Source organism: Mytilus californianus, unplaced genomic scaffold (genome assembly GCF_021869535.1).
Source record: "Mytilus californianus isolate M0D057914Y unplaced genomic scaffold, xbMytCali1.0.p SCAF_4, whole genome shotgun sequence".
Taxonomy (NCBI): Eukaryota; Metazoa; Mollusca; class Bivalvia; order Mytilida; family Mytilidae; genus Mytilus; species Mytilus californianus.
This window is the reverse complement of record NW_026262690.1, coordinates 50025533-50040236: the sequence shown is the minus strand read 5'-3', so window position 1 is coordinate 50040236 and position 14704 is coordinate 50025533. Positions and strand designations below refer to the sequence as shown.

Below are 14704 nucleotides of genomic sequence, written 5' to 3'. Positions count from 1 at the left end.
ATCATCTATATAGCAGAAAGTAAATTTAAAGGATACTGCTAACTTCTTTTTTTTTCTTCCTAAGAAGTTCCTGTATGAAGTCAGCCTCATATGGAAAAAGGAACAAGTCGGCAAGACGAGGAGCACAGTTGGTTTCCACTTAAATGCCGATTGTTTGTTGAAAAACACGTCCTCCAAACGAAACAAATATGTTGTCAATCAAGAAATCAAGCATCGTTATAATGTCAGTTTCAGAGAATTTGGTGTTTGAATCAAAGCGATTCTTTACAAAGTACGATGTATTCCTCCCTAAGTGTATCGTTTACGTTGGTTATTCTTTTTTTATGAAACAAAGCAGGACCAACTCTTTCAATTTGTCTTTAATTTTGGAATGGGGAAAAGTCAAATGTTTTAATACTTTTGCAAGATGAAAGAGTCTTAGATCGTTGGTAAAAGATCTTCGGAATTTTTTAGTATCCACATCTGATTCACGCCACCTCTAGAATAGGTAGTTTCACAATAACTTTGAAGCCCGGCTTTGATTGCTGATAAAATTGATGTTAATAATTTAGAAAAAGGTTTCATGGAGCACTTGGAAGACCCAGCAATACAACGTTGTTTGTAAGGACACTTATGTAGTTTGGGTATCCAATACAGTGATGGAAGAACCAGTTCTTCATCTTTGGTAGAAATTCCTAAGGAACAAAGAACAGACCTATGATTATCCAGGATTTCCTCCGTGGTAAGTGTCGTGGGGGTACATTTTGAGTTTCCAAGTGAATTGTCAATACCTAATTCATTTATCAAGCAGTTTATGTAATGTTATTTACACACAAAAATGATGTTGTTGGGGCAATATCTACGGGGACAACAACATATTTGGCATCGAGGTAGGACAGGTGCTTTGCAGCATTTTGGTCTTTAAAGTTTGATGTGGCATGGGTATTCACAGACCCATTCAGTTTTTTAAATTCTGATTTGTATCAACGACCTCACAACCTTAATCCATTCGGAGAGAGTATCTACGTCTTCTTTCTCACGTTTAACCCATTACCTGGCATAATCCTCGACTGAATCCATCAGTATTTTGAAGTTTGGTGTTTCTAATTGATGGATTTAAGCTCACGATATTTAGGGCCGTTGGATAACACATTAGACAATGACAATGTTTAGGTCACCAGTAATAACGTGGCCAACTGGATTATATATGAATGGGAACTATCACAGATGCAATCAGGAGGCTTAGACTTGAAGTCGTCAATATTGAGATCCTGCAACACGTGTTTGTAATTGGTTTGGTATAGGTATAAGAAATGATAGGTAAAGACTGATCTTTAAAACAGGGAGGCATTTACAAGTGAACTGATTTATGATGAAGGATATTGCCGAAGTTGATGGCACCGAGAACTTTGTTGGCAAAGGAAAGTTTTAGAAAGGATCTTTTCTCCTTTTCATCTTTTCCAATGTGAACTGGTTTGAAAAGTCTGTGACTTGCAATATCCGAGATGATAGCTGTAAGTTTGTATTGGTTTGAATGGGGGTTTGTAACAGTGGTTCCCAAACATAGGTTGTACAGAGAATGAAGTTTTGAAAGGGGTAATGAATAAAGCTTCGTGCGAATATGATGAATACGTAACAGCTTTTGTATAAATGGCGGCAGGTCATTAATAGAGACATCATAGAGAGTAGGTGATGTATAATGACGATGACCATGACTGCGATTACGTCGAGGAGTAGAGTTAAAAATATTCATCACATTCACCGAGCTAAAGGAAGGACTAGATAGAATACCTATACCATCAATCTTTTTTTGCAACCAAATGGTGTCGCATTTCCCAATTGTCGAATCAAGTAGTTTCTTTTTGTCTAAGGAGAGGTGATGCAAGATGAGGATTGTTAGTCCTGTTATATATTGTTTTCGATGATGCGAACTTGCATAGAAAGGATTTAATGATCAGGCTGGTTAAAATGCTGGTAAACAATGTCGCTTGCATTGTTGTTGATGTCTGATCTACGTCCGCACATACGTTTATCTAGCCTTCCTTTCGTTTCACCGACATATACCAATCGTTACAATTCAGATCATCGTAGCTTCTGGTAAAATAAGACTTTTTAGTTAAATTGCTAGTGAATTGAGCATCTGTCATTAAAACATATTTCTGTTTCTTCCTATATTATGATGTTTCAGCTGATGCCCCAATTGTCTGTTTGTAACTGGACTATTATAGATCAGCTGATGCCTCAAATGTCTGTTTGAAACTGGACTAGGATGGATCAGCTGATGCCATAAATGTATGTTTGTAACTGTACTATGATGGATCAGCTGATACCCCAAATGTCTATTTGTACATGGACTATAATGTATCAGCTGATGCCATAAATGTATGTTTGTAATTAGACTATGATGGATCAACTAATGCCATAAATGTCTGTTTGTAATTGGTTTATGATGAATCAGCTGATTCCATAAATGTCTGTTTGTAACTGGACTGTGATGGATCAGCTGATTCAATAAATGTCTGTTTGTGATTGGACTATGATGGATCAGCTGATGCCATAAATGTCTGTTTGTACCTGGACTATACTTTTTCAGCAGATGTCACATATGATTGTTTGGATCTGGACTATTATGGATCAGCTGATATCACATATGTCTGTGTGAACCTATAAAAGACTCCGGAATGACAAAAAGTGAAACAATTCAAAAGAGAAAAACCTGATTTATGCTACTAAACACAATAAACGAATGACAGACAGCAACCAACGACACCCATTAAACAACCTTTGAATTACAGACTCCTGCAATGTGTTAAACATGTATGTGAGCGCTCAACTCTCCCAAACCTGGACCCTCGGTCATAAAACTCTACTCAGCACTCGGAGTATTATATTTGTGCTTGAAACATCAAATCCGGTATTTTGATTTGTTGATCACAGACTCTGAGTACGATAAAAGTAACGATCCAAGGGAACTTGCAGTTACCAAAAGCTTGTTCAATGTCACTAACATGTTTAAATAAAACATGTTTTCCAAGAGTAAACTGAAGTCCATATATTGCCTACATATTGTACTTACTCAACAAAGTCTGTAAATGGACCCAGAGGATAATGTGAACAAAATGGAGTTCCATTAATGTTTACAACTGACTTCACCTATAAATAAATTTAAAAAAAATGATGCATGTATATTGCCTTAAACATCTAATTAGCTTACGACTAAGCCAAGCAGCAAGTGAAGTATTATAAATAGATTCTGAATTAAGCAAAACAAAAAATGTGTATAGCTGAGTCTGTTTTAAGTTTTGATGTTTACAAAAAGGTAGCTAAAATAGGAATATTTTTTTGTTTTGGATTTTATATTCCTTTTTGAGAATGAAAAGTAATGACATTATGGGATTTTAAAGAAGAAAAAATACGTTAGGTATATAGTGCAGTCACCGATGTTAGAGTTTAGGACTGCATGATTTCATATCAGCAGATTCAGGACTTAGATATTGCTTTTAAAAAATGCAGGCATTCTTTGATATTGTTTATATAAAAATAAGAAGAAGTGGTATGATTGCCAACGAGACAACTCTCCACAAGAGACAAAATGACACAGAAATTAGCAACTATGGGTCACCGTACGACCTTTAACACTGAGCAAAGCCCATACCGCATAGTCACCTATAAAAGGCCCCGAAATAACAAATGTAAAACTATTAAAACGAGAAAACTAACGGCCTGATTTATGTACAAAATAATGAACGAAAAACAAATAAAAGTTTGATATACAGATTATGTTCTTTTATGTATCATTTGTTAGTCTCACTGATCAAGTTTAAAAGGGGTAGGATAGAGGTTTGAAAATTATAGTTAGATCCTGTCCCCAATGCATGTGCCTGTCGCAGTAAGCTAGGAACCTTGTCAGTGGTTATCTTTCGTCATATCTTTTATTTTTTTGTAATTTCGACAATTTGGTGTTTATGGTAGCTCTATGATAGTTTCAATATTATCTATTCACCACTTTTTTAAGACATGGGAAGAGCTTGATATATTGTATTGACACCTGGCTATTGTTGACTCCTAGATACTTTCGTTGGTTTGTTTCGTTGGGTCGATGTCTACATTCCTTTTATTTATGTATAGAGAGAAAGAGCTGCAGCAAGAAGGAATACCTAAACAAGTATTCTTATTTGTCAAAGAAAGAAGTTAGATTTGTATGTTGATATAGCTCTAAAAGAAGCTAAATTTGTATTTGTAATATTAAATTAAGTTATACTTAATATGTTCGTGCAGTCTTATGATTAATTTGACTTGATTGAGTTATAAATACAGGGTATCATTATTAAAGAAATGACTTATTTTGTCTTCTGATGAACAAAGATAACAAGAAAGTTACACTGTACTGTTCAGTGTTTGTATTTATTTAGTTTTTTTCTTTAAGAAAAATCTGCGAAAAAATCTAAGAATGTATGTATCGCTATTTTAAAAGCTGATATTTCACCAAAGCAATGGTCTGGTTAACTCACCTGAGGACATTCTAACGACAGCATCAATGCTATTTCAGCACCCTTTGATACACCAAGAATTCCTACACCATTTTTAATAACGTCTGAATGGTTACTGAACCAATCAATTGACTCCTATAGAAAAAAAAATCATTTCCAATAAAGAATTACAACACTTGATTGAACAGTCAGTACAACAATGAAAAAATATGTTTATGATTTATATCATCATCTTCATCGTCATTAGAAGCAAAAGCAAAAGCAGAAGCAGCATTGTAGCAATTTGGCTCACATTTGTATTTCATTACTATAGTTTTTTCAATATAATAAAAATTGAATAAAAATCACTAAAAGAATGATGAAAGCCACACTTTGTTGGTGAAGAATTATATGGTTGTTATATTTTTTTTTCTTGAATACATACCTTGAGGTAATCAAAATTTATATCTTTCACATATTTAGGCAAATCATCATATTGAAAGTACGGCAGTGCAAACACAATAAATCCCCTGGACGCCAATATGGCTGCACGGAACTCTATCAGTCCACCTGTCATTCCAAACATGTCAATTACTCCAGGGAAGGGACCTGGCCCTGAAGATAATAATAATTTGGTATCTGTAAACGGTATGACTTTGTTTGATTAAAGACGCACATACTGAAGGAGTCCTTCGTGTATATATACCATACCGAGTAAATCATTTTATAAAATGAACATTTCAACTTTAAAATGATTTCTTATAGCTGCAAAATATATGTTTACAGTAAAATCATCATCAAAGGAAATAACTCTAATAAGGAGTCTGATGACGATTTCGACCATATAGTTTCATTTGTAGAACTTGTTATGCTGATAATTTTTGGAATTTTAAGTTTCTCTCTATCTATTATAGTTCAAGATAATAGGCAAAAATGAAAAAAAAATGGTAATGTCATTTAAGGGCAATAACTCCTATAAAAAGTCGTCTGACAGTTTTGACGTATATGGACAATTGGTAGAGCTCAACATTCTGAACATTTCTGCACCTGTCAGATTTTTCTCTATTTATAACGGTTTTCAAAATAATAGACAAAACTTGCATTTTACCCCTAATTTCTATTTTTAGCCATGTTGGCCACTTGGGTTTGCAGGCGGTATCATCGGACACATTTTTAAACTAGATACCCCAATGATGATTGTGGCCAAGTTTGGTTTTGGCCCAGGTGAGCTAAAAATAACACAAAATTTAAATAAGGATGCCTATATCATCGATTTGAAGTGAACTTTACGATTTTTATTCAAATGTTTATCCATTCACTGTTGAAATTTCTATATATAATAGAAGGCAACAGTAAGCATAACCTCCAATATATATACAAAAAAGATCCGTGCATAAACAAGTAAAAAATAATCTAAAATAAAACATAGAAAAGATTTATCGAGAAATATCAGTATGCATTGTAAATAACAAGAATTAGTAAAATACCTGAAGGAGTAAATAAAGTTCCCCTGAGTATCCCATCTCTAATTACTTCTCTTTTCACGGTCTTGTGCAAAAACCATCTTTCAACTTTCGTAGAAACTAAAGGTTCTTGGTTTATATTGTGACAGTCATTCCAGGAATGGTGACCTTCGAAAACAGATAAATTGACAACTTGGGGTGTTGTTACGTCACGTTTTAGATACCTCAAACCTTTTTGCTGGCCAAGATCTGCTGTCATACTCCAGAATAAGCCCATACCATCAACGCCTATAAATTGTATGAGAGTTTTTCTTCTAGACATTATTTCATAATCCAAATTCTATGATGGCTGTTTAACCAGTATCATAGAAGTATACATGACATGGTAAAAATGGTAAAACTAAATGTGACAAAATAGTGGAAACCAACAGTTACTGTGCAGTATTGATCAACAGGATCAGGATCAACAATAATGGGTACCTTCATCGGATAACATATAGACTAAGTTGTACATCATGGCTAACCCATAATTTATATATACTTCGGCACATCTACACCATAATACGTATAAAAACATGCAGATAAAGACCAACAGTAAAGTACAAAAACTTGTTTTATCTATCAAAAGTACTAGGAATATCCCGTTGCCTTTGATTGAGGAGTTTGTGTCACCATTGCAACATTGTAAGCCAAACAAAATGGCTTTCACTGAATGGGGAATCTTTGAAGAGAAAATACTAATCATTCAAATAGCTTAAACAGAGAATTGGAGATTTGAATACTGTCAAATCAGAATCAAAATTAGCGTCGGGTTTGAATATTTTTAATCTGACCGACATGAAATGTAGACATTTTTACCCAAGACCATAAATACACTATTCCTGCTATTGAAGTTAACTCAATACTTTCCGGGGATTTAAGATCAAATAAAAAATAATCAATAAACCTGTATGGTTCAATTCAATAATGTGTGACACCATATCCATTCTGCGTGTTTGTGTCATCCAATAAGCAAAAATCATTGGGTCTTGTAGTTTAAAGATCAAATTTTAACATTAATAAATCAGAATCAATTTTTGTCTCTAACATTCATGATTTGTTTGCGTGATTGTAGCTAAAACAGACGGCAGATGCCAGATGAGCATCACAATTATCATTTTAAATGTTGGCAAGGACCAATAAATATATGTATTCGTCCCAGGGAGTGGTAAATTCCTTTACGATTCGTGTTACCATACAAAATGTAATATAGAAAATGGTAGGAGCTAAGACTTATCAGGAGGATCAATCGATCAACCATTACATAAGTTTCCGTAACAGAAATATTTCTGCAAACGGACAACAAAGGTTCGCCTAATACATAATTTGTATTTAAAAACCAAATATGCAATTAACAGAAGAAAATGTATAACTTTTTTTTACCTTTCTTGAACACTTAATGAAGAATGCCTGCATTTATAAATATCGTATTGAAATGAATTAATATCTGCTACAGAAATATACTTAATTTTGCATATCATGTTATCAAATGTAAATGTAAATGCTAATTAACTAATGAAAAAAATATGTTAAGTAAATTTCAAAGTCCATTTATCTAGACAAATTGACCTTTATGGAATGAGATATAAGCCGCTAAGTATAGTTAATATATTACACTTATAATTTTATCTCTTTCTCTACGTGCATACTGAACTGCAACTACAATGGACCGGAGTATCGGGTCGATTAATTAATCATTATATAGCATTTTTCATTTATTGACCCTGGTATCATCTCGTGACTCCTATTTCCGCATGATAGCTTTGGTACTTTGTACTTTTGCACACAAAATTAAACGTACTGAAAGACTGAAGAGATATAATGTACATGTATCAGTGTAAAGGAGATTTTTTCATCACCTGTATAGGTTCCCAGTATCGATGGCTGTTTATCAACGAAGACATGTCCACTAGAATCTGAGATGAAACACGCTGAACATGAGAATGTATATTTTCCTTCAGTAACTGATGATTTGACTGTAACTTTCTGTTGTGGTGATAGTCCAGATATTGTTATACTGATTTTGTCATCCACTAGCGGTTCATCTGGGTAGACTTTAATTTCCATGATACAACGGATAAAAATATTGTCATAAAACTTAGGAAAGTCGCACAGTAGATTCTTAACGTGCCTTCACATACTTGTTACACTAATTCATACATGAACCTGAAGAAAAGTAAAATAAATGTATCAATAAATTCATCATCAAGGTTGTTTTTATTTACTTTGTTAAAAGGGGCATTAGCTGTCAAGTTTATGTTGACCGATTTGACTTAATTCTCATATTTGATTTATAACATACTAAAACGTATATCCGAATAATAAAAAGTCTAAAATAAACAAATTACGATGCACGGACTCGATAATATGTGTCAGCATTAAATCCGTATTCATGTGAACTTCAATTGAACCCCTTAGCTAGAGATTGGTTACCCATGAACTAGGTGTGTTCAGCTAAACGTATAACAACAATTTTAATGCAACATTGTTTGTAACGTGCATTTTGATTGGATAAAGTCACCAATTTTCATGGCATCAATTCACAATTGATGTTATGAAAACGTACGCGCAAGCGCAGACGACGTATCACAGATTTGAAATGTATGTTTTGACGTAGTTTTCTGTCAGTTTCATTAGAATGGAGATAATAATATTGTATTTTAAGCTCCGACGGCAACAAAACATCAATTGATGCCGTCGGAGCTTTAAATACAATACAGTTATCTTCTAATTGTTACACTACCTATTTAATCTCTCCGTTATATAATCATTGCCGAATCTTTCAAACTCATTCCGCAAAACGCACATAAATATATTTATATAGATTTCAATATTTCTCAGACATTTGATCATTTGTATTTAATGTACAGAAAAGACACCCTAAAATTCATGTATTTGATCATTAATAATAAGCATTGTATAGTTAATAAGAAATTTACCGGTAAATGGTGTAAATGTATTCATTTTGACTGCCCATTTCAACCTTAGTTTGTTCTCTACAAAGGTCTTGATGATGACCTTTGATACAAAGCGTTGTCTGGATGGGTTTTTTTTTCTTCTGTGAAAATCATAGTTATTGTCGAATAGTTCATTTTTATCAAAGAATATGCCATAAGGGATTCTTCACCTTGTTGTAAGGTGCATAGACATTTTATTTAGTTCATTCTTGCTCAGACTTACCCGTACAGCAATAAAAACGATGTTTTATAAATGTTGCAATAAGAGCGCTGTTTTGTTGATATTGATCATTTCTTGTTTCATCATATTTTTGTTTATTGATTCTAGTTTGCTTGATGTCCAGTTGTAACATTTTCATGCACATTCAAGACGAAAATGTTTCTTTTTAATCAATAAGGTAGGTTCTGCAACGACCGGGATTGACACGGATTTAAACTGTCACTTTCAAAACGGATTATGAATGAATGACTTTTTTCTCATAAAACTACAATTACATAGTTACAGAGAACATATATAAACATAACTATAAGGCCACGCCAAATTAATACCTCGTTCGTCGGATTTCCCGCGTGTTGCGAAAGATCGACGAGAAAAAAGTACTTTTTTTAAAAAGTATGTATGTACGTACTGGTAGATTCCTCCGTTATTCGGAGCACCCCTCGAGAGCTGCGAGGGTACAGTGGAATCCGCGTACACTCCTTTTCGGGATTAATGGAGATGTGTCACTAACGTATTTACAACAATATTAACAAGGACAATCCCCACCCCAACCAAATGGAGTGCTAGGACACCGGGAAGTCTGTTATTATAGTGGAGGAAGCCGAAGTACTCGGAGAGAACCACCGGGGCACTCGGCGGGAACAGACAAACCGAAGAGATATCAGTAGATTGATCTCCAGGTCAAAGTAGGGGGCAACTTTGACCAACCGAGGCCCCAAAGTACCCATCTTAGTTTAAACTCCGGTCTGGGTACCAGAGAAGTGTGTGGGAGGGTGAAAATCACCCTTCTGATGTACTGAAATTTCCAGCGCCCCGAGTCAGATTCGAACCCGGGAACTTCAGCACTGTAGCCATCGGTCTTAAGGGCATACGATACAGTTTTGAGCCCACGGTGATTTTTTTGCGAAAATTTGCATACAAGCTATTTTTCACTTAGTTAATTCAAATATGTAATAAAAAAATATATATGCTAAATTCAAAGATAAATGGGGTCGAAATTTTAGACATTTACTTAAAATTTCGGTTTCTTGGACATTTCTATCCTTTGGACAGACATACTTAACTTTTTTGTTTCAAAAGATAAATACATGCGGATTTTTGTAAAACGATTCGGAATATCCGCGTTTCAAAAGTATGCTCTTAATTTGTGTAATCAGTTGTGTGTCTGAACAAGATCAATGAGGAGGCATTTCATAAATAAATATTATCAGTATGTGAAAGCACCCAAGTTTGTTCTAAGGCGCATATACCATGAATTAACTAACACTGAAACTGCCATAGAAAATGAAGAGCAGCGTGCTATCCAAGAGAGAGAGGCAGAAATTCTGCTTAATGGTGACGACCCTCAACTGCTTTTGGACTATAGATCTCTAATGGAAAAGATTTGGATACAAAATTTGGTGAATTTTTTGAAGCTATGGGTAAATATTTTGATCAGCAAATGATGTCAGTCCACGAAAGACGTCATGGTAATGAACTGTATTTACCGTTAGCCATATCTGTTGAGGATTTGAAAACTGAAGTATCAAAACGTTTACCTGATGACCATGATATACCAATACCTAGTTCAGAACTGATAAGGCTTCAATTTATGCCTACAAATCCATTACACAAAACAGCTTTAAGGTATACTGATAGATTTGATGTTAAATTCAGGGTGCAAACAAGACAGGCACGAGTAAACCACCCTGATGCTAGATACATGTATATCGCATGTTCGTTCCGATATTCAAAAGAGTTCTGTGTAAAATTTAGAACTGAAACTTATTTTGTTTGCATGGATGACAAAGCCATTGTTCCTATTGGAGAGCCTGGCATCCCTATTTCCACTAGGTTGAGAGCACATTAAAGGGTTCTGGCACCAGCAAATGGCCAACAGTTGGTAGCTTCTGACCATGATTTTCACCTTGGTGGTCTAGTACCTTCCGTAACTTTGATGACAAATATTCCCAGGGACGCAAATGATAGTTTCTATAGCGGGGAGGTTTTTGTCACTACAAATGACAAAGTATTTGAAGCATCCTCCCCATTCCGCCATTCAACCGAGTTAACAAGGATTTTACAAGATCACTACTCCATTGATGACGGGGACCTTGCAATCCCTATCATGTGTATGTTAACAGATGGTGGTCCAGACCATATAGTCACATATGAAACTGTGAAAGCATCTCTTATTCACATCTTTACGAATTTAGATTTAGACTTATTGAGAGCAATATGTACTGCACCAAACCATAGCTGGGTGAACCCAGCTGAGCGTGTGATGTCACTTTTGAATTTAGCTCTCCAACGTTGTGCTTTAGAGCGTGGAGAAATGCCACAAAAATTTGAGAAAATGATTAAAAACAAATCTACCTTAAATGGAATCAGAAATGCTGCCACTTTCAAGCCGGAATTGAAAGATGCCTTTGAAACAAGTATTCAGCCAGTGATAGAGCTAGTTAATGGAAGATTTGGTCGAATGAAGCTTAAAGGAACTCCATTGAGTGTATACAGAGGTGTTCCACAGGAAGTGATTAATGAGATTGTAGAGGTTCTATATGATGCCATTGGTGCAAGTACAGACAGGATGAACCCTAAGGATTCCACAAAAGAATTGAGAGAATGCAAAGAACTCCAGGTTCTATTGATAATTGTCTGTTTCTTTATTAACAACATGCATATTTTTGTTATTTGTTTTAAATATCACTGCTCTGGGATTTTGATAATATTTAAAAGATAGTATAAATTTTCAGAACTACATGTATTACTGTTTGAAAAAATATGATCTATGAAAAAGGACATGTTTTTGTATTTGCCGTGAGCATACAATTTGAGATTGTTTATTAAGTCTTTTCCCCAAGTGCGATATCTTATGTATATTTCACAAACTTGTTTGAATCACTACAAGTTGAGACTCGAAAATGCGCAATAATATTGAGAATATATATGTTTATCAATTTGATAAAAGAATAGTAATGTTTTGAAAAAACTAATTGTCATTAATAATGAAACAGCTACACAACTAACACAGTTATAGTTTTATGAAATAAATTATTATTTCTTTTTTTTATACGTCTGTTTACAGAACGTATTATGTTATACCGTTGTCCGTCCGTCTGTCCGTCGTCATTATGTCGGACAATAACTCAAAAACGCTTTAACCAATTTTCAGGAAACTTTGGTGAATTATATTGACATAAGTTCCCTTTTGATTTTTATAAATTTTGAATTTTTTATGTGTTTATATTGGAAAATGATTTATATCTATAAAAAAAGGGGGGATTTTCCAGTTTTTGGACAATAACTCAAAAATGCTTGAAGCAGTTTTCATGAAACTTTGGTGACTGGTTTAAATCTATTAAAATAAACTTCCTTTACTTTTTTTTTTTTATTAATTTCTGATATGAATTTGAGGAGTTATGGAACTTTATTCGTTGAAAAAGTGACGGGCATATCATGCGCTCATGGCGCAGCTCTTTATTATATTTAATATTCAACATGTTATCAAAGTTTAGTTACAGCATGTTTTTTGTTTTTTAAAATTCGGGACTTCATTTCCAAACACTGCAAAAGCAGTCACTACAGCTTTTAAGTGATGAAAGGCATGGGAGATGACCCGTGTACATATTGTCTCGAGAATCCACCAAGAATTGAGGACTCTATGATAGAGAAATTATCTTTTTAACCATATCCTGTCCCCAATGAAAGTGGTCAACAATATAAGACCTTTGAAGAGGTGAGTTATTTTACATAGATCTGAGCACAATTTAGAATCTGCTTTATTATAATAATATATATGTAGGTCACCTAAGGCCATCAATATATTTGGGACAGAAATGCAGCTTTTTTTTGGTTTGGTAAATAATAAAGATGACTATTAATCAAATGTTAATAATAACACTATAAGGTGTACAACCATACAAATGTAACAATGTTTTTATTCATTCCTATCCATTATTTCAAATGAAAATAACTTTAATTGCCAATGTAAATCAAACTACTGAAGTACTGAACATCGGATGACCGCAAGTTCTTGTGGATGGTCAAGAGCACTTGTCACAGAAAAAAATCACATCTCTATACCTGAGACTGAGGTTAATGTACAGAGATATTTTTTTTACTGTGACAATTTCGTGCGTGGATGATGAATAAATGACAGGAAATTCAACCTCACCGTAATAACTATTATACTGTAGTGATACAAATCAGTATACACTGGTTTGTTGTTATATATTATATTAATATAACAGTTACATGTATATATAATTTTCATATATTTCAAATATAATTGTCGCAAAACGTTCTTGAGATATTCTTCCGCATGTTTCAATTTTTCGGTACGTGTGCATAGATATATCAATGATTTTTTACTTATATATATATATCTAACGACAAAACATTTTCATATTATTATTTTATGTTCTAAACAAAAATATTTTTATCAGTATTCATTGAAGAGATGTATTTATAACAAACGATAAGGAATGTTATTTTGCACTCTTTAATATCCGCGTATTTATCATGTTTATAGATCGGTTAAAAACCTAAAACGAATGTTACGCAATGGAAATCTAGGCGATAGCAATACATAGGAATGCCCTCACGGTCATCGCGATGTAAAAATTTCCATCAGAAACCAAAAAATTTAGATGTAATACATCTACATTTAACGCAACTATAATAGGTCAAGGCCTTCAACAATGAGCAAAAGCTATACTGTTTAGTAAGCTATGAAAGTCTTTGTCAGTTGACATGACAAAAAGTAAAATATTGTACAAAATAAACACAGCAGCCTGATTTACAATATAATAAATAGTATTGAATAACAGTCTCCAGCCAGGCACCTTAAAATTTAGTGTTGAAAAACATGTTTGTGAGTGCTCAATTGTTCATATATGCATTTTCATTATGGATAGCTATTTATTTATTCATGCATGATTTCAGTTATTTGGGCAGCCACTTGATGACTCACAGACCTTCATCAAGAAATATCACTGACTTTGGTACAGCAGTTGAATTAGAAAAAACAAACCGTGAGCTTTTAAAGGCTTGTAGAGCCAGAGATGCAATTCTATGTGGTGAATGCGATAAACCAAGAATAGTGTATAGTGCCAACAGATGCACAGGTGAAATCTTGTATGAGTTTCATGTGACATGTGTAATTGATAAAAGATACTGGAAAACACAACACACCATGACCTCCGACATTGGAAAAAGTCCAGACAAACAATAATAATCTATGTTGTGATGTTACACTATTGTTTCAGATAAGGGTGAAGGTTTGGTACCATTAAAACATTTAAACCCGCTGCAATTGTTTGCACCTGTCCTAAGTCAGAAATCTGATGTTCAGTAGTTGTCGTTTGTTGATGTGGTTCATAAGTGTTTCTCGTTTCTCGTTTTTTATATAGATTAGACCGTTGGTTTTCCTGTTTGAATGGTTTTACACTAGTAATTTTTGGGGCCCTTTACAGCTTGCTGTTTGGTGTGAGCCAAGGCTCCGTGTTGAAGGCCATACTTTGACCTATAATGGTTTACTTTTACAAAGTGTGACTTGGATGGAGAGTTGTCTCATTGGCACTCATACCACATCTT

General features: G+C 34.1%; 1 protein-coding gene across 6 annotated transcripts in view; it reads right to left on the bottom strand.

Moving 5' to 3' along the window:
• Window positions 1-14704, bottom strand: part of LOC127738212 (acyl-coenzyme A amino acid N-acyltransferase 1-like) — an 84353-nt gene that overhangs the window by 57556 nt on the left and 12093 nt on the right. For 3 of the 6 annotated variants that reach the window (XM_052249383.1, XM_052249382.1, XM_052249384.1), the window contains exons 2-6: window positions 7810-8116; window positions 5936-6199; window positions 4894-5063; window positions 4491-4604; window positions 3056-3132 (exon numbers count right to left, since the gene is read on the bottom strand). In XM_052249383.1, coding sequence (XP_052105343.1) covers window positions 3056-3132; window positions 4491-4604; window positions 4894-5063; window positions 5936-6199; window positions 7810-8017 — 833 coding nt within the window. In that variant the 5' untranslated portion in view covers window positions 8018-8116. The remainder of the gene's footprint in view (window positions 1-3055; window positions 3133-4490; window positions 4605-4893; window positions 5064-5935; window positions 6200-7809; window positions 8117-14704) is intronic. The other 3 variants (XM_052249387.1, XM_052249386.1, XM_052249385.1) reach the window with 2 other exon arrangements.